At 43.0% G+C, this 25,395-nt stretch overlaps 1 protein-coding gene across 1 annotated transcript in view; it reads left to right on the forward strand.

The window, feature by feature from the left end:
* The first annotated feature begins 3,132 nt into the window (after window positions 1-3,132).
* Window positions 3,133-25,395, forward strand: part of LOC110070796 (cytochrome P450 2K1-like) — a 39,748-nt gene continuing 17,485 nt past the window's right edge. Inside the window, exons 1-4 of the mRNA XM_078377868.1 lie at window positions 3,133-5,157; window positions 15,198-15,360; window positions 21,465-21,614; window positions 21,927-22,087. Of these exons, the coding sequence (XP_078233994.1) occupies window positions 4,975-5,157; window positions 15,198-15,360; window positions 21,465-21,614; window positions 21,927-22,087 (657 nt within the window). The 5' untranslated portion in view covers window positions 3,133-4,974. The remainder of the gene's footprint in view (window positions 5,158-15,197; window positions 15,361-21,464; window positions 21,615-21,926; window positions 22,088-25,395) is intronic.

A 25,395-nucleotide genomic window follows, 5' to 3' on the forward strand; every position in this document is an offset into this window, starting at 1 on the left:
CATGAGATGTTACAAAAAGCCTTTGACTGTGTGGACCACAGCAAACCATGTCAATTCCTTAAAGAAATGGGAGTGCCTGACCACCTTATCTATCTCCTGAGAAATCTATATGTGGGACAGGAAGCAACAGAACTGGATATGGAACAACTGATTGGTTCAAAATCGGGAAAGGAGTACGACAAGGCTGTATATTGTCTCCCTGCTTATTTAACTTATATGGAGAATACATCATGGGAAAGGTAGGACTGGATGAATCCCAAGATGGAATTAAGATTGCCAGAAGAAATATCAACAACCTTAGATATGCAGATGATACCACTCTGATGGCAGAAAGTGAGGAGGAATTAAAGAACCTCTTAATGGGGGTGAAAGAGAAGAGCTCAAAAAATTATCTAAAACTCAAGATAAAAAAAAAGAATATCGTGGCCACTGGTCCCATCAACTCCTGGCAAATAGAAGGGGAAGATATGGAGGCAGTGACAGAGTTTACTTTCTTAGGCCCCATGATCACTGCAGATGGTGGCAGCAGCCACAAAATTAAAAAACACCTGCTTCTTCGGAGGAAAGTGGTGACAAACCTAGACATCATCTTAAAAACAGAGACATCACCTTTCCAACAAAGGTCCGCATAGTCAAAGCTATGGTTTTTCCAGTAGTGATGTATGGAAGTGAGAGCTGGACCATAAAGAAAGCAGATCGCCAAAGAATTGATGCTTTCGAACTGTAATGCTGGAGGAGGTTCTTGAGAATCCCCTGGACTGCAAAGAGAACAAACCTATCCATTTTGAAGGACATCAACCCTGAGTGCGCACTGGAAGGACAGATCCTGAAGCTGAGGTTCCAATACTTTGGCCATCTCATGAGAAGAGAAGACTCCCTGGAAAAGACCCTGATCTTGGGAAGGTGTGAAGGCAAGCGGAGAAGGGGACGACAGAGGACAAGATGGTTGGACATCTCATCACCGAAGCTACCAACATGAATTTGACCCAACTCCGGGAGGCAGTGGAAGACAGGAGGGCCTGCCGTGCTCTGGTCCATGCGGTTATGAAGAGTCAGACATGACTTAATGACTAAACAACAACAACAAAATTTAAAAGGTAAGTAAAATTAATATTAAAGCACGTTTAAAACAGCAGTTTTAATAGACCACAGCAGTCCATTTTAAAAACCCTCTCAGACCACCAGTCAATAAGGGAAAACCTGCTTGAAGAGAAAGTCTTTGCCTGCTTACAAAAGAACAGCAACAATGGGACCAGCCTGGCTTCGCATGGGAGGGAGTTCCAGAGTCTTGGAGCAGCAACAGAAAAGGCCCTCTCTCATGTCTCCATCAAGCATGCCTGTGAGGAAGACGGGACAGAGAGAAAGGTAACTCTTGATGATCTTAAGTCCAGGAAGTATATCTTCAGAAACATTTCTTTCTTGTTCATATCTAAAGTAGCACAGTAAGGTCACTTTGTTATCTCTGTGCTTTTGTACAACTGCAGCGCAAATTAGGGGGACATGCAAATTCTTTCTAATAATTGCCCCATGGTCTTGTCTGACAAACTATTGATTTGCTTCTTAACTGTGTCACTTGACAAAGGAAAGGCCCTTGGCATCTTTCTCATTGATCAATAAGGAAACAATGGTTTTTGCAGCAGGTAGTATAAGTTCTTCAGCTAGTGTGTGCAGTTTTCTGAGGTTTGCTGTTAGCTGAGAAACTTCAAATGAGACCCTCACTGCATTTTAATTGTTACAACCAGTTGCAGTCTTTTAAAAAACATTTTCTTACTTTCCTGAAGCTCATGCTCCTTAGTTTTGAAAAAAAAATTGATGCTCTTTGTGGTATGTTTTCGCAATTTTGTTGGTTTCATAGCCTTGTTAGAAAATATCTCATAATGCAACACACATTATGGTAGTTACCTGTCTTCGGGACCTGTACAAATGAAGCCGTTGACAGATATTCCTTGCTATAATGGTGACAGTTTTTAAGAAGTCTGGAAGAAGCTTTATTTTGCTTTGAACAGGATGCACCCTCATCAACACCATCAGTTCTTTTACATTTCAAATTCAGTCATCCATCCATTCTGAGGCTCATCCAAAATGTATTGTTATAAAATCCACTCTGAAAATATTGAAAAGTCACTTTACTGAACAATACCTAAATGGTTTAATAGCAAAAACTGAAGAAGAAATATTATCACGAAGTCCATCCGAACTCTCACTGACACTGACAGTACAGTGGTGCCTGGACTTACAACCATAATGTGTTCCAGAAGATGGGTGTAACTCGAAATGGTTGTAAGTTGAAGCAGCATTTCCCATAGGAATGCATTGGAACGCGATTAATCTGTTCCAGAAGAAAAAAAAAATCACAAAAAACCCACTCCAAGCTGAAAAATAATAATAATAAACCCCACCCCCACACAGCCATCCCATCAAAATGTGATGGGGCTGGGGGAAAAAAATAAAAACACACACACGCACAGAGAGAGAGAGAGAGAGAGAGAGAGAGAGAGAGAGAGAGAGAGAGAGCCCATCCGAACATGATGGGGCTGTGGGGGAGGGGAACCCACACACAGCCAGCCCCAACCAAATGTGATGGAGCTGGGGAAAAACACACACCAAAAAACAAAACAAAAAAATCACAGCACAGAAACATAACCTCTCCAAAACCCAAACCCATCCTGCAAAACCTTGTAAAGGTACTCACCCAGAAGCAGAAAGCAGCACCAGTCAGTCCAAAGCCTCTCTGCAAACGCACGCACACTAACCATTGGGGCAAAAGAGCTACAAAGAAGCTCTTCGCTGACCAACAGTTAGTCCTGTAATTTGAATTTCCCACCTTTTTCCCTGCCTCTTTTGTTTGCAACTCGAAGCTCCAGCTGCAAGTCGGAGCAAAATTTTGCAGCCAGAGCTGGTTGTGACTCGAAATGGTTGTAAGTCAGGATGTCCGTAAGTCAAGGCACCACTGTAATTGACTTTGACTCTCTCTTCCCACAGCTTCTGACAGTCTGCACAGTAGCAAGAAAGGTCATGTGCCACTTAGTGTCATTCACTTGTATGTTCTCACTATGTGCATAAAATTCAACAGTTACTTGCTATCAAACAGCTACGTATTTTCATAACCAATTTTTACTTATGTGTGTTTTTAATGGAGGCAGTAGGTTAGAAAAGCTTCTTTTTACACAAAGAAGCAAGGGAAATTAAGATTTTTTCCCCTTTCTTTGATCCAGAGAAGTACTTTCATACACTGCTTGACTTTAAGCACACATTGAGTTCCATTAATTCTTCTGGGAGCAGTTGCATTGCGAAACTGGGATTGCAACTGGTATCCGTACTGTATTACGGATACGTAGGTGATAAGAAGATTCTTTCTTTCTTTCTTTCTTTCTTTCTTTCTTTCTTTCTTTCTTTCTTTCTTTCTTTCTTTCTTTCTTTCATTCTTTCCTTCTTTCCTTCTTTCCTTCTTTCCTTCTTTCATGCATTCTATTTTAACTGCAAAAGATCATAATATTTCTTCAAGCATTTGCAGAACCCCTGTGAGGATATTGCTGCCCCCTGGGGATCCACGGAGCACAGGTTAAGAACCTGTGAGAGAGACTGGTATTATGACTGAGCAGGAGCCCCATAATGATATTTGCACAGCTTAAAAAATCCACATTCTACCAGGTAACTTTTAAAAAGTTGGCTGTCGAAACAAAATATTTTATCGGAAAAACTGGGAGCCTGATAAGCACCAAATCTGCTAAAAGGGGAGATGACAATCTTCTCCTTCTTTATTTCCAATTTGGAGACATTTGGGCAAAGGATTTTCAAGTTATGATTGCTGCATGTATATTCTGTGCTGTTCTCTGACATGAAGATAAACATTACACACCTTGAAGGTCAACACCACTGAAGCGTCTCTTATTAGGTGCCTCCTTCTAGGTCTCTCCCACTGAACTCCCCAGTTAAACTCCTGTTTGTTTCCCTGTTCACTTGCTCCATGGTGTCTGACTCAGTTTTATCCCTCTGCTGTGCTGTGTTTGGATTCTGCCCCAGTGGTTTCATTTCGATGTGAAACAAGGAAGGCTAGAACTGCCTAGAGGTATCACACAGCATATCTGAGACTTTTGTTTTAACTTCCAGCTTCTTTTCAAAAGTGAACTCTTAAGACAAACTCAGGTGCAAGTTGAGTTGCCGACAGACAAGTTACTATTCACTCTGTGGTTTGGTGCCCTTAAACCACTAAGATTAACTAGATTAGTTTGCATTGCACATTGAGCCCTGTTCATTCACCAGAAGGCTAAATAGGAGCTGGGGATGTGGGCATCATCAGAAGCCCTGCCCTCATTTTCCAGGGAAGAGATATTTGGGGCAGGACGTAATGTTGACACATACATCCCCACTACCCATTTAACAGGCAAATACTGCATAAGGCTTAAGTGTAACTTAGAGACCATGTTTACGATGGATGGCCACTTCCATCAGGTATCTACAGATGGAAATAATGATAAGATGTCATCTCTGAATGACCACTGCTTTTCACAAGAGAAAGACATGTCAAAAGTCAACCAAACAAATAACTGAAAGAAAGGTTATCTCAAGGGCACAGTCTATGCTTGAGGGGCATTTTGTAACCAAAGAGGTTGTGAAAGCAAAGTAATAAATATTTCCAGACAGTTTTGTTCTGTTAAGAGTTAAATGACTATCTCAAGATCACATGTTTCCACACATAAAGTCTGTAGTCCCAAATAGATCTCTGGTCTGTTGTGTATTTTTTTTTAAATGAATCATTGCCCGAGACAAGTCATCTGGGAAAACTGGAACAATTTTTATCACATTAAAATGTTTAATGCTTCCCCAGACCAAATAGCTAAAGAATGTCTAGTGAAATAAATATTTGTATATAAAATTTCTTTGTAAGTATCACTTCAGAAGATCACTTTCTCTAATTACACTGTACTGCAAGCTCTATTGTAACCACTACAGAAAACTGCTTCCAAAATAAAAATGGATTGGATTGTTCCTGTTCCTATACTCCTCCTTTTTACCTTTATGATTATTTTGGTTTTGAAAACTGGGAGTTTCTGGAACAACAGTTCTCAGCTTCTTCCACCGGGACCCTTGTGTTTACCGCTTGTGGGAAATCTTCTCATAATGGATCAGAAAAGGCCTTACACGACCATGGTGAAGGTAAGTTTTTCTTTCCTTTCCTTCCATGGCAGGAAAATATATTTATATTTATATTTCAGCTTCTAGTGTTGGTAACAATGTGCATAATGCATGCTGCACACAGATTTATTTATCTTCTTTAATTCTGCAGTTGCTCTGTTTCTGTGAGATAAACCAGCAGTATTTATTTATTTATTTATTTATTTATTTATTTATTTATTTATTTATTTATTTATTTATTTATTTATTTATTTATTTATACCCCGCCCCTCTAGACCATGTCTACTCGGGGCGGCAGTAGGAAAATAAATGGTAAGTTGGTATCCAAATAGCTAAAAGAGGAGGAACAGAATAGGCTGAACGGGATGAGAATTGCCAAGAAGTGTACGAGCAAAACATGACTGCTGATGAGAGAGACATGGTGATTCTTCTTGGGCCATCTGGAGAAGGGGATGTTGACTTTTCACCCAATGGGCTCCCATGCTCTCGTCCCAGGGGAAAGCCACTGATGGGTGCTGCTGCACTTTCAACATCCCACTGCACTACCAAGCCTACCTGGAAAGAAAGGCTTGTTTTCCCATTTGTCAAAGCATGCTGTATGGGGATGGCTACTCCACTCAATAGCACATGCATTTTTGTGCCATTTATTTCATAGTGACCAATTCCCAAACACTTTGCTTTTCTCCTCCATCAGAGGAGCATCATGCCTTGTCTTTCTCTATGCCTACCTTACTTGGGGATGGTGGAAGGTGGGTGAGAAAAGTTTACAACTTGCATGGTGAAATCTTGGTCATCCCTTTGAGGGCTAGTTTTCCTCTCACAGCCAGCTCATGAAGGATGAACTATGTCTCCTCTCATATTTCCACTCCCAGGACTATCTCCTTTCCCTAATCCTGGACCAATAGGAGTAATACACAGGAACCTTGGGAGAAAGAAGCATTTCAGATAGCAGCTTCTGCCCACAGCAATTAATATATTGTTGTTTTACAGGATTGTTAACAGCTGAGGTTGAGCAATGGGGCAATTATTTAAAGAAAGCAATTTACACTTCAGTAAGTTGGAATATCAGTCTGCAGAGCCAAAGGCTGGGAATTTAAATCCCTACTATGCCTGCCAGGGGAGGGCCCTGCTGAGATTAACCAGAAGGAGTGTGGCTGATGGGTTTATGTTGCCCTCCCACCTGTCCAGACTTGGGCAAGCTGCAGGATCCAAGAGTGCCACCAGACAGGACTGGAAAACCCCTTTTGAGTATTTTGTATCCATAAAACTCAAGGAAGAATTGCCTTAAATCAGAATCAAGGTGATGGCACATCCATATTAGTATGATTTATGTTCTACACAGGCATTGGGTGCCCTGTGTGGTATAGTGGATAAAATAATGAACTAGAACTCAGTAGACCTGTGCTCAGTTCCCTGGCTCTGCCATTGAAACTCACATGGGCAGTGAAGCTGGTGAAATGACTTCTAAAATACCCCACTGACCTTGAAAAGTCTATTACAGGGGTCAGGGAACTTTTTTACCTTTTACCCCCTAAAAATTTATATACGCCGACATTACCCCCTTGATTCGAAAGGAAGGAAATCATACATTATCTGAATTCAAAATATTATTGAATCTACGCAGGCTGTGTACCGAACTAGCAGGATGCACCAAATTTGATAAAGATGTGCACTATTTTTGCTGGAAAACATTGCACTCCAGCCATGGGGTGGTAGTAGTAAGGTGTCCAATGTGCCTAGCAAGTTGCATTAAATTTTTGCTAGCTAGCAGAGGATTTAATCATCATCAGTGGCTGCCAGAGTGGTGCTAGCAATGACATTCTTGCTAGAGACAACCAATGTAGAGTTGAGGGGGGGTCCCTACCACTTTAATCATTCTGTGTGTAGTGTGCAAAAAGGAAAAAACCAGGCCACAGCCCAATATCAAAGGACCAGTGTGCTGTTTTTTTATCATAATCAATGGAAAACTCAGCAGTGGCCAGAGGATTGGAAAAGATCAGTCTACATACCAATCCCAAAGAAGGGACGTACCAAAGAATGCTCCAACTACTGTACAATGGCACTCATTTCACCTGCTAGCAAGGTTATGCTCAAATCCTACGTACAAGGCAGTCTTCAGCAGTATGTGAACTGAGAACTCCCAGAAGTGCAAGCTGGATTTCGAAGGGGCAGAGGAACTAGAGACCAAATTGCTAACATGCGCTAGATTATGGAGAAAGCCAGAGAGTTCCAGAAAAACATCTACTTCTGCTTCATTGACTACGCAAAAGCATGGCAGAAAGTGAGGAGGAATTAAGCTCAACATAAAAAAAAACCCCTAAGATCATGGCCACTGGTCCCATCACCTCCTGGCAAATAGAAGGAGGAGATATGGAGGCAGTGACAGATTTTACTTTCTTGGGTTCCATGATCACTGCAGAGGGTGACAGCAGCCACAAAATTCAAAGATGCCTGCTTCTTGGAAGGAAAGCAGTGATAAACCTAGACAGCACTTTTAAAAGCCACCCTTTCCCCCCCACCTTAATTCAAAGTTTCTCTTTTGCTTGCCTGTTCATTTTCACAGTTTTGAGTCAATCTCTCTCTCTCACACACACACACATACACACACACACACACATTTATCCACCCTCCCTCCCTCCATTTTCTCCCTCCATTTTGTATATTTAAATAAGCTTGATGAAGCTGTCAGTCTCTCGCACCTTCCTTCCCTCGTTAACTGGAACCTTTCTCTCCTCCTGCTTGCTTGCAGTCATCTCTGACAGAAGCAGTAATTCACAAGCCCTGGATTGATTGACTGCCCGGGGCTATTCTACAGCTGTAACCAATCAAGCAGGCTTATCTCCAATATCTGAAAGAATGGATTTAAAAGTGTCCTGCCACAACCAAGGAAGTAACAGGGAGAGGTGGCTTACAATTTGAGGTTTGGCTGCAGGGGGTGGGGGTGGGGAATGGGGCTAGCACTCTGCTCATAACCCCCAGGATTTTCACTTTTACCCCATTTGGGGTAATTACCCCTGTTCCCCGACCTATGCCTTAGAGGAAAGATAGCAGACTGAGTAGGATTCGGCAGAAATAATGGTGCGGGAATATCTGGCTGAGCCCCATCAGTCAGATCCCCTCCATTGAATGCCTGCCTGCCTGCCTACCTGCCTGTCTGCTTGTATCAAGTCAGATCAGCAGGCCAAGAACTGTTGAACTCCTGCCTGCCTGCCTGCCTGCCTGCCTGCCTGCCTGCCTGCCTGCCTGCCTGCCTGCCTGCCTGCCTGCCTGCCTGCCTGCTGGATCAAGCCAGACCAGCAGACCAAGAACTGTTGAACTCCTGCCTGCTGCTGTTTCCTAGTTTGTTCCACCTTCTGCCCCCTGACTTACTGCTGGGTCATGTAGTTCCGTCGGGATAAGTTTTGCATGACTGATGCCTGGCATGGGTTAAACCAGATCAGCTCTGCAATCTGAAACCAAGCGAATTGGTGATGGGGTGAGACGCAGACAGCCTTTGGTTCGGGCAGACCCAGGCCAGCCCTCTTGATATACAAGCCTAAACCCTCTCTTGGCACACCCATAGCCTGTCCCAGCACCCCTGAACATGACAAGAGGGGCAGACAACCCTCTTGGCACAACCAGAATGTGATGACAACCCTCTTGGCACACCCAGAGCCTGCCTTGGCACACCCGAATTTGACTAGAACACCAGCCAACCCTCTCTTGGCACATGCAAAGCCTGTCCCCATCCCCAAACGTGGCTAGGCCAGCCAGGGCTCTTGGCAGTTGGCACACCCAAAGCTGGTCCTGGCATCTTGAACATGTCAAGAGGGCCAATCTGTCTCAGCCCCCCAAAACCTCTGAGGGCTATCTTTATCATATGCGGGCGGTCTCAGCAGCCAAGTTGCAATCCCCAGCTTTCTAGTTCTAAACGAGCATTTTTGTTTCTTTGAAGGTTGTCAGCAAGTCTAGTCAGTCGTTGGTAATGAGTGACAGGTGAGTCTCCTAGGCCTGTCTCAGACCCAAAGCCTGTCCGGGCATCACCCCATCGCACGGCCTCAGATTGCAGAGCTGATCTGTTTCTGACAGTCCCGGGGCCCCGCAGATTAACTGCCGTTAGTAGCACCTTGGACCCTTTTCTCTTGTTGGTGCTACTGATTCCCTGAGAGCCAGGCTCTGCCCCCAAAAAACCTGTCCGGGCATCCCCCATAGCAAGATGGACAACAGCAGCAGCAACAACAACAGCACCTATAACAAGCCCAGTGGCTCAGCACTGCAGTTTAACCTGCAGTGCCACTGTCTACCTTGCTGCCAGCTTCCTCAGTGTCCAATGGGTCCAAAAGTCTATGTTGCTGGATACATGACAGCTTTCCTGGTCCTGCAGCTCCCTCCACTTCCAAAAAGCCTGTGTGCTCATTCCAACTTCCTCAGGCTTGATTCTCAAATGCAGCTTGCTGACCAGCATCCTACCCTCCTTGGCCATCCCTGTGCCAAAAGGGCCAGGTTCACCCCCACCCAAACCTGATCAATGTGCTTCCTCCTCCTGAGTTGTGCTGTGTGTGACATGTCCCTCCTATTTCCAGGATCTGTATCCGCTGATTCATTTATTCTGAAAAATCTCAGAAATGCATATTTATATGTATTTCATTATTCCAGTCTTCTTGAGCTTCATTCCAATTACTCATACCTGTTCATTCCAGCCTCCTTTCCTTCTCTACTGCCGCAGAAGGCTGGCAGAAGCTGGGTGAAAAGCAACAGGACATAGCTCACCCCATCGCATGGATTCAAACTGCAGTGCTGATCTTCTGATGGACAAGCCCAGTAGCTCAGCGGTTTAACCCGCAGTGCCACAGTCTATGTTGCTGCTATGTGCAACTTGTGTGGGCATCCTCCCCACCTCACCGGGCATCAATTCCAGCCTCCTTGGGCCATGTTGGCCCCAAATCCTCTAAAGTTGCCTTGGGCTTGCCTGCTGCTGATCCTGTGGCAAGAATTGGGCTGAGGGCCTTCCAAATCTTGACTGCTGGGTGATGTTGGCTCATTGGGCCAAGTTCTTTCCAGGTTGCCTGCCTGCTTATCCAAAGGGCTACATTAGTGCTCCAAAGTCCATAAGAAAGAAACCTAATTTGGTGGTGGACGAAATTGGCAATTATAGGTCCATCACCAATGTTTCTTTCATTAGCAAAGTGGTTGAGAGGGTGGTGGCTGAGCAGCTTCAAGCTCATTTGGATGGAACAGATGCCCTGGATCCGTTTCAGTCAGGCTTCAGGCCACATCACGATACAGAGATGGCATTGGTCGCCCTGTATGATGACCTGTTGAGGAAGGCTGACAGGCGTAAAATATCTCTGTTGGTCCTTCTCGACATCTCAGCGGTTTTTGATACCATCAACCACGGTATTCTCCTGGGGAGGCTCTCCGGGTTGGGAATTGGTGGCTTGGCACTTGCATAGTTACGGTCCTTCCTCAGGGAGCGTCCTCAGAGAGTACAGCTTAGGGAGAGGTTATCAGCCCCATGGACCCTCAGTTGTCATGTTCCTCAGGGCTCGATCATCTCCCCAATGCTATCTAATATATACATGAGGCCGCTGGGTGGGGTCAGCAGGGGGTGTGGGGCATCGTGTCATCAATATGCTGATGACACTAAGCTCTACATCTCCTTTTCACCTACTGCAGGAGATGCCGTTCTATCCCTCCAGTGCTGCCTGGGGACTGTACTGCAATGGATGCAGGAAAATGGGCTGAGGCTGAACCCGGACAAGATGGAGGTTCTGAGGGTGGGTGGCCCCACTGTCAGCGGCTTGGATGACTCTCTCTCGTTTGGGGGGTGACCCTTGCTGCAAAGAGTGGGGTTCACAGCTTGGGGATCCATCTGGACCCGGCGCTCACCATGGAAATGCAGATGGCGTCGGTGGTCTGCACCGCCTTTTTCCATCTTGATAGGGGGGCACTCACTACCTTGGTGCATGTGCTCGTAATCTCAAGATTAGACCACTGTAACACACTCTACGTGGGGCTGCCCTTGAGGTTGATGCGGAAACTCCAAGTGGTGCAGAATGTGGCGGCCAGACTCCTCAGTGGAGTGAGAAAATACCATCACATTTCTCCTATTCTGGCCGCACTGCACTGGCTGCCCATTCGGTACAGCGTTGACTTCAAAGTTTTAATGCTTACTTATAAGGCCCTAAATGGTTTAGGGCCTCGATATTTGGTGGAACGCCTATGCCCACCAAGGTCTACCTTTATCACCTGCGTGAGTCAGGAGGTGAGGCTGAGGAGCTTGACACCGAGGAAGGCCCAGAAGGAAAAAACAAGAAACCGGGCCTTCTCGTCGGTAGCTCCTCACCTCTGGAACAATCTTCTTCCGGAGAGCCGTGCAGACCATTCGCTGGGTATTTTTAAAAACCCATTAAAATATGGATGTTTATGTAGGCCTTCCCTCCAGTCAATACTTGATCTGTTTTCTTTATTTATTTTTCTTTCTTTCTTTCTTTTTCCTCTATTTACTTTTATTTTCCCATCTTGTAGAATTTGTCATTTAATGTAATAATTATTCTGTTATATTTATTTGTTGGTTTTATATATGTGTTTGGAAGCCGCCTAGAGTGATCGCAAAGACCAGATAGGCGGGAAACAAACAAACAAACAAACAAACAAACAAACAAACAAACAAACAAACAAACAAACAAACAAACAAACAAACAAACAAACAAACAAATAAATAAATAAATAAATAAATAAATAAATAAATAAATAAATAAATAAATAAATAAATAAATAAATAAATAAATAAAGCAAGCCCACTCAGGCTTCATTTCTAATTCCTGGCTGTTCATTCCAGCTTCCTACTGCCTCAGGTATGTAGAACCTGAAACAAACTACAGGAGCTCAGCTCACGCCATTGCATGGATTTGATCCTCCACTTGAGAAGTCCAGTGGCCCCATGGATTAACCATTGTTACATTAGTAGTACCACCTTATTCATCTGTTGTTGCTGTTGTTGTGCAACCTCAGTTGGCTCCTGTGGGCAAATGTGATGTTCCCAAAGAAGGCAAGAGGCTGCTTTCAAGCCTGTCTGGGCATCCAAGCACCAACCAAGCCTGTCTCAAGCCCCCCCCCAAGCCCATCTGGGCATCCTCTGTGCCAAAGAGGGCCTGTCTCGGGCCCACCCCAAACTGGCAGACTGTTCATTTCAGCTATTCTACAGTAGGTAGGCAGAACGTGGAACAAACTACAGGAGCTCAGCTCATCAGCGGCCCGGTGGATCAACTACCGTTACATTAGTAGCACCTTGGACCCTATTCATCTGCTGTTGTTGGTGCAGTTGTGCAACCTCAATTGCCTCCTGGGGGCAAACTGAACTACCTTTGCGCTGAAGAAAACAAGAGCTGGGTTCTGCCCCACCCAATACCTGTCCAGCCATCGAATGCCAAAATGGTGCTCCAAAGTCCACTTGGGCTACTGCCTGAGTAGGTTGGCAGAATCTGGGAGTCACAGGAGCTCACAGATCCAAACTGCTGGCCTTTCGATCAACAAGCCTAGTGGCTCAGCAGCAGTTTAATTCAGTAGGTAGGCAGAAGCAGGAACAAGGGACAAGAGCTCAGGTCACTCCATTGCATGGATTTGAATTCCCGATCTTCTGCTTGAGAAGCCCAGCAGCCACCCTGATTAACTGCCGTTAGTAGCACCTTGCAGTTGGACCCTATACATCACTATAATAGTCTTATTTAATCAGGCAACACACATTGCAAAATTCCCATCCCATTTTGATGAGTAGAGATGGACACAAACCTCAGTTTGGAGGTTTGTACAGGTTCCATTCCCTTTCCCCACTCCCCATCCCGGCTCCCTCACTCACCAGCCAGCATGCACTGCTCTTTCCCTTGCACAGTTGTTCAGTCAGAACAGGAGCACGTGCTTCCCTCCTCTGACTCAGCCACCCACTCAAAGGCAGCACTGCAGAAATCCCAGCCCCGCCTCTTCATATGAGTGAGCTGGTGAGTGGGTGAGCTGGCAGGGAGGGTGGGGGAGGTGAATGCATAGCACTTGTGGTGCAGTGCCAACAAACTGGCCTGAACCTCTGAACCATGTTTTGTGCCCATGTCCAATTATGGACCAAGCTTTTCCAGCCTTTCCCTTTGTCTCTCCATTAGAGTTAGGCTCTATATATTTGATGCAATTCCTTTATTCTTTTGATTTAAAATTAGTTCAGCTTCCATTGGGTGAGGAACCTCTTGAGAATGGCTGATCCTTGGCCCTGTGATCTGAATTCCCACATCTTTAGCAGGCGTGTGATTGGCTGTGATTGGCCCCTCCTATTCATCATGACATCTGAACCACTTTCAGTTGAAGTCTCAACAAAGCCTTTTTGATCTATGCATTCTTCTGTGCTCACGACCTGGGGTTCAATCCCAGGTAGCCGGCTCAAGGTTGACTCAGCCTTCTATCCCTCCGAGGTGGGTAAAATGAATACCCAGCTTGCTGGGGAGGCAATATGTAGCCTGCATAATTAGTTTGTAAACCGCCCAGAGAGTGCTTGAAGCACTATGGGGCGGTATATAAGCAGCACACTTTTTGCTTTGCTTTATTATTGTTTTTCCTATACTATTCTCTACTTCCCATTTATCTTTGTTTTGTGCTTCTGTTAGTCTTTGTAAACAACCATGTACCTTCAAAACTCTGAGGTTAAACTGAAGCCTGTTTTTCTATTGAGAAAAATCTAAAAATGTTAGTTCTCAAAAGCTCCCACAAAATGCCATGCTCTAACTAAGATCCATTTTTCCTCTTTTTTTTCTTAGCAACTTGGGATAGCAATCTTAGAAGAGAAACAGCCAGTTATGAGGTGTTTCTGGTTAAACACTGTGAAGGAGAGAGGAAAAAATGCAAATACTTTGGAAAAAAATAACAACAAAGCTTCAATCATATTCGGTAGCTTTCTGTCTCTCTGCTCTCTAGGCCCATAACCTGTTGTAGAGTTCTGAATTTTTTGTTAAATTCCTCTAGCTGTTCAACAGAAGTGTGGGGACCTTGAAGAGCTTCAAGTTCCCCACATTATTTCACCTCTTTTTCTCAGGAACTGGCACTTACAGTCTCAATAACTCTTTCTGAGACATTTATAGTAGAAAGAATAAAATGTTTCATTAGTTACAACTCCACAAATCAACAACTGATTGCTTTCAGCAAGAGACCTCAACAAACTCCATGTAACGATGGCCAAGTGGAAATTATAGGCCGTGTTTTACTGTACAGTCTTTTTAATAGAGATCTACGCACCAACCTCTTGAGCCCAATTATTCTCAGATATCCAGGGAGACCTAATGAATTTTAGATCAAGCAGCTTCTTTCTGACCAAGACTCTCTCATTACATTCTCTGCAGCAAATTTTGTGCAGCTGCAATGGCACAGTGCTCCTTTATAGTCTCCTGAGGTCGCAGGTTAACTGGTTTTAGCAGGAAGGTGGTTTATTGTCAAGCATAGATAAATTTTGTGGTCCCAACCAAAGAGACACAATGTTTACAAATGTTTACAAATATGTAGGGAGGACTCCCTATACCCCAAAGATCCTGTCCAAACCAGTTTGCCCAGACAATCCAATGGTTCAAAGGATATCTGTAAAAATGCTATAACTGATTCTCCCCACGTATTACAACTAGTAGGCAATTAATTATCTGTTGTACAATATTTTAAAATGCATTTTGTATATTTTAGCCATATAATGTTTTATGAACTGGTTGTACACTTTTTAAATTGCATTTTGTATATTTTAGCCATATAATATGTTTTATGAGATGGTCACCCAACTGTAATAAATAAATTCAAGAGAGGGAAAAAAGCTCAAAGCAGGGAAAAGGGGCTCTATTTTAAATCAAAGTCAAGAGGGAACTATTAGTTAAAACTGAATTGATAGTCATCCAGGCCCAAAAGGTTCCTTCCTCTCAAATAAACTGCAGGAAGCAAACAAGGTTATAAAAACTCTAACAATAATATCCATCACTGCCATTAAAAAATTCTCAGCAAAAAGAATTATAACAGAAACAATATCAGTCTTGGAATTCCTCACTTTTTCTTCTCTTGAATTTCAGTTGTCCAAACAGTATGGTCCTGTCTTCAGCCTCCAGATGGGACTCCAGAAGATGGTGGTCCTGACCGGGTACGAGACAATAAAAGAGGCTCTGGTCAACCAGGCTGATGCATTTGCGGACAGACCCCTCATCCCAGTCTTTGAAGATCATACAAATGGCTATGGTGAAGTCCTTTCTCTCGACAACCCTCTCTTATCATAGCTAGGCCCAAAAGCAGCAGGTTAACAGATGGATGTAACCTATTGACTGCTCAGGGTATGATTTGCACTAAAAAATCATGGAATAGGGTGATAGGGATTTCAATAGATGGGGGAGGAGCAGAAGCCAGAAGAAGGGAACTGAGGTAAGGATTCCCACCATTGGAAGGACTGAGAGAGCTGGTGAAGTGAGAGGTAGGGTAATGAGCGTAGGAGTCAGATCTGAAGACCACTCTAAAGATGAACAGAAGAGACACAACAACAGAGGCAATGCATTATAGGTAAAAGAAAGAAATACATTCAGTTTCATAGTATATCACAAGGGAAGTAATGGAGGTGATTCCAATGGATGGAATGAACAAACTAAGGGGTCAGCCACATGTAAGAAAACAACCCCAGTTATACCAATTCTTTTCATTCTTATATTGAAACATTTTCCCCCAGCAGTCAATTTATACATACATACATACATACATACATACATACATACATACATACATACATACATACATACATACATACATACATACATACATACATACATACATACATACATTGAAAACCGATTAATCCCGTAACAGGCCGTTTTTGTTCCATATATAATATATAATCAACACACTTTTAAACGATGTAAATGATCCAACTGATATATATACATATATACATATGTATATACATATACATATACATCTCTGGCCGCAAAATTTAGGTTTGACTTGCAGATTGAGATTTAACTTACAGACCAGAAAAAAACCAAAATGGAACAAAAACGGCCTGTTACGGGATTAATCGGTTTTCAATGCACTGTAGGTCAATGGAGACTTGACTTACAGACTTTTTGACTTGAGAACCGCCTTCCAATATGGATTAAGTTCTCAAGTCAAGACCCCACTGTGTGTATATATATATATATATATATATATATATATATATATATATATATATATATATATATATATATATATATATATATATATATATATATATCAGTTGGATCATTTACATTGTTAAAACTGTGTTGATTCATTTCCTTCTATTTGAATTGTTAGATCAAGCTACTCTCCTTTTTGATTTTGTATCAATTCCCTTTTTCCTACTGTTTCTTAGGGTAATTAGGTTCCATCTTGTCCTTCTTTTATATCGATATATCAATACAGCAATATAAGCCTTCTCTCTCCTTACCCTTTTTCCTGCCCTCACTCATCCCCATTTCCTTATTCTCCTGCAAATCTCTCCCACTCAGTTACTGGCTTTAATTTTTATTTTCCATTTTACACAGAGTCCAAAGGAGGAAGTGGATTTAAAAAGATTTGCAAAGTGTTGTGAAGAGCAGGGTTAACAAAAGTGAGAGAGGAGACAATCATACAACACTCCTTTCTTTACATTTCAAAGCAGGAAATGTCACTTTCTTGGCTTAAACCTTCTTTCACCCACAAAGGAAGGGGAAAGGTTGTCTCCTGGGCAACATATTCATATTGGTTTTGTTGTGGCAGTGGCTGCAACTAGAGATTCACTGATATCCCTTTAAAAATTAAAGGATCCAAGCGTAGTGATCTTGAGGTGGCCACAGCACCCCAAAACCTGACCCCTTTGCAAAGGAAGTAAATCAACAGCAACATTCACATGTGTTGAAATGATAATGAATGACGTGATACATCATTGGTATAATTTAAAACCACCCTCCCAGCAAGGAGGAAATAAACCAATTGCCAGGACAAATGAATCAATTTTAGTCTTGAGTCATGTAAATGAAAATAATTGAAACAATCCAAATAATGGCCAGAATGGTATAACTGGGGTTCTTTTGGAATGTATAAAACCTTAGGTGAACCTTTGATTGATAGATGGAACAAATCAGTGCTCTCAAAATTTGCTTCATTCAGCCAAGTCCCCCAATCTTCTACAGTACTAAAGACATCACCTTCCTATCTGTTCTTCTCACTATAACTGCAGGGTGCGTGGTTTTCATTTGGAGCTAACTAGAAATTTTGCCTTGCCTGTGTCCTCATGGTATAATTGCTTTTCATGGTGATGCAGACATTTTCCGTAACCACATTGCTGGACCATGGAATGAGCAAGAGATCCATCGTTCGTTTAGTCGTTTAGTCGTGTCCAACTCTTCGTGACCCCATGGACCAGAGCACGCCAGGCCCTCCTATCTTCCACTGCCTCCCGGAGTTGTGTCAGATTCATGTTGGTTGCTTCGGTGACACTGTCCACCCATCTCATCCTCTGTCGTCCCCTTCTCCTCTTGCCTTCACACTTTCCCAACATTAAGGTCTTTTCCAGGGAGTCCTCTCTTCTCATGAGATGGCCAAAGTATTGGAGCCTCAGCTTCAGGATCTGTCCTTCCAGTGAGCACTCAGGGTTGATTTCCTTTAGAATTGATAGGTTTGTTCTCCTTGCAGTCCAGGGGACTCTCAAGAGTCTCCTCCAGCACCACAATTCAAAGGCATCAATTCTTTGGCGGTCTGCTTTCTTTATGGTCCAGCTCTCACTTCCATACATCACTACTGGGAAAACCATAGCTTTGACTATTCGGACTTTTGTTGGCAAGGTGATATCTCTGCTTTTTAAGATGCTGTCAAGGTTTGTCATTGCTTTCCTCCCAAGAAGCAGGCGTCTTTTAATTTCGTGGCTGCTGTCTCCATCTGCAGTGATCATGGAGCCCAAGAAGGTAAAATCTGTCACTGCCTCCATATCTTTCCCTTCTATTTCCCAGGAGGTGATGGGACCAGTGGCCATGATCTTAGTTTTTTTGATGTTGAGTTTAAGACCGTTTTTTGCACTCTCCTCTTTCACCCTCATTACAAGGTTCTTTAGTTCCTCCTCACTTTCTGCCATCAGAGTGGTATCATCTGCATATGGGAGGTTGTTGATATTTCTTCCAGCAATCTTAATTCCAGCTTGGGATTCCTCCAGTCCAGCCTTCCGCATGATGTACTCTGCATATAAGTTAAATAAGCAGGGAGACAAGATACAGCCTTGTCGTACTCCTTTCCCAATTTTGAACCAATCCGTTGTTCCATATCCAGTTCTAACTGTTGCTTCCTGTCCCACATATAGGTTTCTCAGGAGATGGATAAGGTGCTCAGGCACGCCCATTTCTTTAAGGACTTGCCATAGTTTGCTGTGGTCCACACAGTCAAAGGCTTTTGCATAATCAATGAAGCAGAAGTAGATGTTTTTCTGGAACTCTCTGGCTTTCTCCATAATCCAGCGCATGTTAGCAATTTGGTCTCGAGTTCCTCTGCCCCTTCGGAATCCCGCTTGTACATCTGGGAGTTCTCGGTCCACATATTGCTGAAGCCTACCTTGTAGTATTTTGAGCATAACCTTGCTAGCGTGTGAAATGAGTGCAATTGTGCGGTAGTTGGAGCATTCTTTGGCACTTCCCTTCTTTGGTATTGGGATGTAGACTGATCTTTTCCAGTCCTCTGGCCACTGTGGAGTTTTCCAAACTTGCTGGCATATTGAATGTAGCACCTTAACAGCATCATCTTTTAAGATTTTAAATAGTTCAGCTGGAATGCCATCACCTCCACTGGCCTTGTTGTTAGCCAGGCTTTCTAAGGCCCACTTGACTTCACTCTCCAGGATGTCTGGCTCTAGGTCAGCTACTACATTGCCTGGGTTGTCCGGGATATCCAAATCTTTCTGATATAATTCCTCTGTGTATTCTTGCCACCTCTTCTTGATGTCTTCTGCTTCTGTGAGGTCCCTTCCATTTTTGTCCTTTATCATGTCCATCCTTGTACCAAAGGTTCCTCTGATATCTCCAATTTTCCTGAACAGATCTCTGGTTTTTCCTTTTCTGTTATTTTCCTCTATTTCTTTGCATTGTTCATTTAAGAAGGCTCTCTTGTCTCTCCTTGCTATTCTTTGGAAGTCTGCATTCAATTTTCTGTAACTTTCCCTATCTCCCCTGCATTTTGTTTCCCTTCTCCTCTCTGCTATTTGTAAGGCTTCCTTGGACAGCCACTTTGCTTTCTTGCATTTCCTTTTCTTTGGGATGGTTTTTGTTGCTGCCTTCTGTACAATGTTACGAGCCTCTATCCAAAGTTCTTCAGGCACTCTGTCCACCAAATCAAGTTCCTTAAATCTGTTCTTCACTTCCACTGTGTATTCATGAGGGATTTGATTTAGATTATACCTGAATAGCCCTGTGGTTTTTCCTACTCTCTTCAGTTTAAGCTTGAATTTTGCTATGAGAAGCTGATGATCAGAGCCACAATCAGCTCCAGGTCTTGTTTTTGCTGACTGTATTGAGTTTCTCCATCTTTGGCTGCAGAGAATATAATCAATCTGATTTTGATATTGCCCATCTGGTGATTTCCATGTGTAGAGTCGCCTCTTGTGTTGTTGGAAAAGAGTGTTTGTGATGACCAGCTTGTTCTCTTGGCAAAACTCTATTAGCCTTTGCCCTGCTTCATTTTGAACTCCAAGGCCAAACTTCCCTGTTGTTCCTTTTATCTCTTGACTCCCTACTTTGGCATTCCAGTCCCCTAGAATGAGAAGAACATCTTTCTTTGGTGTCAGTTCTAGAAGGTGTTGTAAATCTTCATAAAATTGTTCAATTTCAGTCTCCTCAGCAATGGAGGTTGGTGCATAAACTTGGATTATTGTGATGTTGAAAGGTCTGCCTTGGATTCGTATTGAAATCATTCTATCATTTTTGAGATTGTATCCCATTACAGCTTTACCCACTCTTTTGTTGACTATGAGGGCTACTCCATTCTTTCTATGGGATTCGTGCCCACAATAGTAGACATGATAATCATCTGAGTTGAATTCACCCATTCCTGTCCATTTTAGTTCACTGACACCCAGGATGTCAATGTTTATTCTTGCCATCTCCTGTTTGACCACCTCCAGCTTCCCAAGGTTCATAGATCTTACATTCCAGGTTCCTATGCAATATTTTTCTTTGCAATATAGGACTTTCCTTTCCAGGCACGTCCACAGCTGAGCGTCCTTTCGGCTTTGGCCCAACCACTTCATTAGCTCTGGAGCTACTTGTACTTGTCCTCCGCTCTTCCTCAGTAGTATGTTGGACGCCTTCCGACCTGAGGGGCCCATCTTCCAGCGTCATATCTTTTAGCCTTTTGTTTCTGATCATGGGGCATTCTTGGCAAAGATACTGGAGTGGAATTGCCGGTTCCTACTCCAGGTGGATTGCGTTTAGTCGGAACTCTCCACTATGACCTGTCCGCCTTGGGTGGCCCTGCACGGCATAGCTCATAGCTTCTCTGAGTTGCTCAAGCCCCTTCGCTGCGACAAGGCAGCAATCCATGAAGGGGAAGAGATCCATAGAAGACAAAATTGTTTCTCCCTTCCTTTGTTCCAACACTGTCTTCCTAACTGCTCCTAGGCATACTACTTGTCTAAATTCAGTTCTAATATCCTCCGTTGTCTCTCCTGCTAACTGTAGGACATTTCCTTAATTATGCTTAATCTAATCATCTCAGCTTCTGTACTACCTTCTAAAATTAATCCCATTTCCTACCATCTAACATCAAAGTTATCATTTGTGGCTTCACTTGTAAAATCTTGAGACCTGTTTGAGGCACAGCTGATCTGATCCTTAATCCTCCTCATGGCCCATTCAACTCAGAATAGCTTCCTTCCCATTCAGGTGTGAAGCTTCGTTTCCTCTCCAGGATATTTGGGTATTTGCATATCAGAGTCCCCATTTACAATACTCCAGGCCTGTAAGGCTGCAGCTAACTTGACTTATTTGACGTGCTCATTCTTTAAACTCTATCTTTGAACTCTTATCTTCCCATGGGAATCAAATTCTAGCTAAGATATGTCTTGATTCAGAAATTGAGGAAACAGATTATTAAATCAGTATTGTTGTTTAGTCGTTTAGTTGTGTCCGACTCTTCGTGACTCCATAGACCAAAGCATGCCAGGCCCTCCTGTCTTTCGCTGCCTCCCGGAGTTGGGTAAAATTCATGTTGGTGGCTTCGATGACAGTGTCCAACCATCTCGTCCTCTGTCATCCCCTTCTCCTCTTGCTTTCACATTTTACATTATACCTTATTTCTCTTCACCTTTTCTATTCAAGGTATCGGTTTTTCTCATGGTGAGAACTGGAAAGTGATGCGGCGGTTTGCCATAACCACATTGCGGGACTATGGAATGGGCAAGAGAACCATAGAAGACAAAATTGTTGAGGAGTGCAATATCTTGATAAAGACATTTGAATCTCACGAAGGTGGGTGGGGTGATATTTCATTTTTTTAGGTTTTTCTCTGGAAATTGTGTGTTTATGTCTCTAGAGTGTTTATACACCCAAAGACATCCTGTGTAACATTTCTTTTCAGTATTCATTATTCCTTAGCTTCAAAACTCAAAAATACTGAGGAGTGGAATTTTATTTTCTAATGTACATTCAACGTCCACATGTATACATGTATACACTGATATTGGTGTCTTCAGGCATTTAGAAGGACATTTACATCTGATAAATTTTGCATTTCAGAGTTTCATTTATAGAAATATAATTCTTTAATCATTTTTTGTACAGGAAAACCTTTTGAGATCATTACAATTATGAATGCAGCTGTTGCCAATATTATTGTGTCCATTCTACTTGGCAAGCGATTTAAATATGAAGATCCTACATTTCAACGACTACTACAATTAATTAATGAAAATATCCAGCTCCTTGGAAGTCCCTCAGTCATGGTAATTGAACTACTTTTTCTTGGAAAGTATTTCCATTCAATCTGGGTTGATGTTCTTCTTTAGGATTCACTGAAAAATACAGAATTTGAAAATTGGTCTTCATGCTTACTCATTATATTAGGAAACATGGACCATACTGAAAACTGTCCCTGTACTCCTAAGTTGCAGCAGTGGCAAGAGATGCCTTTGCAAGTGGCTTTTCTTTTCTTGTTCTCTCTTTTTTCTTCTTTAGTGCCATAGATGCAGTCTTATCTGACCTGAGCTGACCAGGCAACCATCATCATTCCTTGCTCCCCCAGCATCTTGATTAATGCAAAAAAACTATACACGTGCCAGAAGCTTCCATTTCTTCAAAATACAGCAGCTAATGTACTGACTGCTGCATAGTATCAACATCATCTAACCCTGAGCAACCTGTCTTGGTTGTCAGTTGTTTTTCAGGTCCAAATAAGGGTGTTTTTTAAAAAATGAAAAAAAAAAACCCTTTACAGCCCAGAAAGACTTAATCCCATAAAAGAGAGTGTTGTTGTTTTTTCATTGTAAGTGTGCCTTACAATGAGTCCTCATCAACTCTCCCTGCAACATTCTGAAACAGATTCAGGGGATTATTAGACAGAAAAAAATTTCTTGGTGTTTGTGCTGCAGTTTTTGCTGTTCATTTCACTGCTTTTTCCATGAATTACTCCTAATCATGACTACAGCTAGCATTTTTCCACAGATATTTGACACATTTTGTTTAGCTAGCAGATTTAATGTCATCATCTCGACTTGCCCTGTGCTCTTTAGCTTTCTGGCTTATAGATCATTGTGGTGTTCACCCTTTGTGGCACCTAAGTGTTGTGCCCTCACAAAGGTTCACGTCGCATTTTCCTCTTGCTGCCACCAATGGATTACCTCAATCCACAATATAAATGACGTTTGTCAGGACACTTGTCTTGTGAATTGAAACAGACCTTATTTATTGAAGGGAATCAGATTTAATAATAACAGAAGTTCTTCAGATAATCATTGTGCACAGGCAAATCATTAACAGTACTCTCAGTACATACTTTTCTCCTACAATATCATTCCAGTTTGTTTTAGAAGTCCTTCCATCATTCTTCACGTCTCAGTCCATCAATATTCAGTTTTTCATCACTATTCAAAACCAGAACATTTATTATACATTACCAGTTTTGCTTATCCTCCCATCAGTCATTTGGTTTTTCAGGCAAGATACCAGCATCCACACTCTGAGTCCCTCTGACATTATGGATTACAAAGTCCAAGTCTTGCACACTCCCGCTGTCATCGGCCTGGCACCGCACCTCTCCAAGTCCAACGTTCAATGCATCTGCGAAGATGATGAACTCCCGGTTGTTGTCAGGTGTGCTGAGGACTGGTCTGGTCGTTAACACCTTCTTCAGTTGGTCAAATGACTGCTGGAACTCAGGGTCCATCTGATGATCTCTGGCTCCTTCTTCTGTGTACTCTTCGGTCAACTAGCAGTCATCTGATGTCCACTGGATGTCCTCTGCTTGCTGTTTCCTTGTGAAGCCTGCTTTCTTTCTGGCTCAGGGCTTCACCTTCTCAGCTGGGGAAAGAGTAAGCAGTTCCCTCTCCTCCTCCTGAACATCTCTGGATGAGTCCTTCTTTGCGATCTTAGTGTGTCCGCCTTCCTCCTCACTCACAAATTCACCCACAGGTACTTTTATTGCAAAGTTATCCATATGTGGGGAACCACTATCACTGATCACTTTAAGATTCTCAGGCAAGTTTCTGTTAAGTACAATCTTAAACGATTGGTTTATTTTAGATGCACTGAGTGTGTTATCTGATTCTATTTCTTCATTCATAGATAAGCTAGGTAGGGGTTTGCCTTGCAAGGTTTTAAGGCAGCCTTTTCCAGCTGCAGAGCTAATAAACCCACTAGCACTCTAGTGCTGCGGCAACAAATCTATAGGTTCCAACCCTGCCACAAGCAATTTAATCCCCTCTATGGATGCTCTTGGGACGTGGTGGCGCTGTGGGCTAAACCACAGAAGCCTGTGCTGCAGGGTCAGAAGACCAGCAGTTGTAAGTTTGAATGAGCACCCGTTGCCTGTCCCAGCTCCCGCCAACCTAGCGGTTCGAAAGCATGCAAATGCGAGTAGATAAATAGGTACCATCTCGGTGGGAAGGTAAACAGCGTTCCGTGTCTAAATCACACTGGCCATGTGACCACGGAAAGATTGTCTTCGGACAAACACTGGCTCTATGGCTTGAAGAGCGGGATGAGCGCCCCCCCTAGAGTCGGACACGACTGGACAAAAATTGTCAAGGGGAACCTTTACCTTAACTTATGGATGCTCTTGAAAGTGTGATGGCAAGAGGAGAAGGGGACGACCGAGGATGAGATGGCTGGACAGTGTCTGCGAAGCAACCAACATGAATTTGACAAAACTCCGGGAGGCAGTAGAAGATAGGAGGGCCTAGCGTGCTCTGGTCCATGGGGTCACGAAGAGTCGGACACGACTAAACGACTAAACAACAACAACATGGATGCTCTTTCCTGGGTCTCACTCAAGCCTTTCTCCTTTCCAAGAGTACCTCCCAAGCTTGGCTCTGCCACTTCTAAGGACTCCTCGCCATTAATACCAAGGACATATATTTGTTTGTGGGGTCCTCTATGAGGTGCCCTTAAACCCTCTCTATAGGTCAGGTCTTTATCAGTTAGAGACCTCTCTGGGTGTTCAGGGGTCAGTGGAATGGGACTCTCATTAGATGTTTTAATACAATCATTTGAAGTACTATTTTCTCTCTGCTCATCAATTTAGAAAATATTATTAGGATTTTCCAGTTTGACCACCTCAGCCATCTCTGCTATCTCAGGGCCTTTCAAAAGAATAAGATCAGCTTTAGCATGACTATTAAGCTGGCTATCCAAAGAACTTTCTCCCTCCAGGCTTCCTTCTGTTACAGTATCCATTTCTACTGCAGTGGGTGATTCCTGGCCCCCTGGTAAGCGTGTTAATGCAAAAGCACTCTTAACACACTCTATCAAGTCCCAACCGATTAGAAAAGCAGCCAGTATTTCATCCGAAATGGCCACTTGCCACTTTCCAGACCAATTCCTATAAGTTATTTGAACCTCTGCTACTTTCAACACCACAGTTTCCTTCCCAATTCCTTTTAGGGTCATAGTTCTGCCTGGAATTATATAGTCCTGATCTATCAGGTCTCAATGTGTGATAGAAATTTGAGAACCTGTGTCCCTCAGAACAATGTACTCCTTTTCACCCACAACTATCTCTTCACCAGCGTTTTTAACAAGAGTTTTTATAAAAAAA

The sequence above is a fragment of the Pogona vitticeps genome, chromosome 1 (genome assembly GCF_051106095.1).
Source record: "Pogona vitticeps strain Pit_001003342236 chromosome 1, PviZW2.1, whole genome shotgun sequence".
Taxonomy (NCBI): Eukaryota; Metazoa; Chordata; class Lepidosauria; order Squamata; family Agamidae; genus Pogona; species Pogona vitticeps.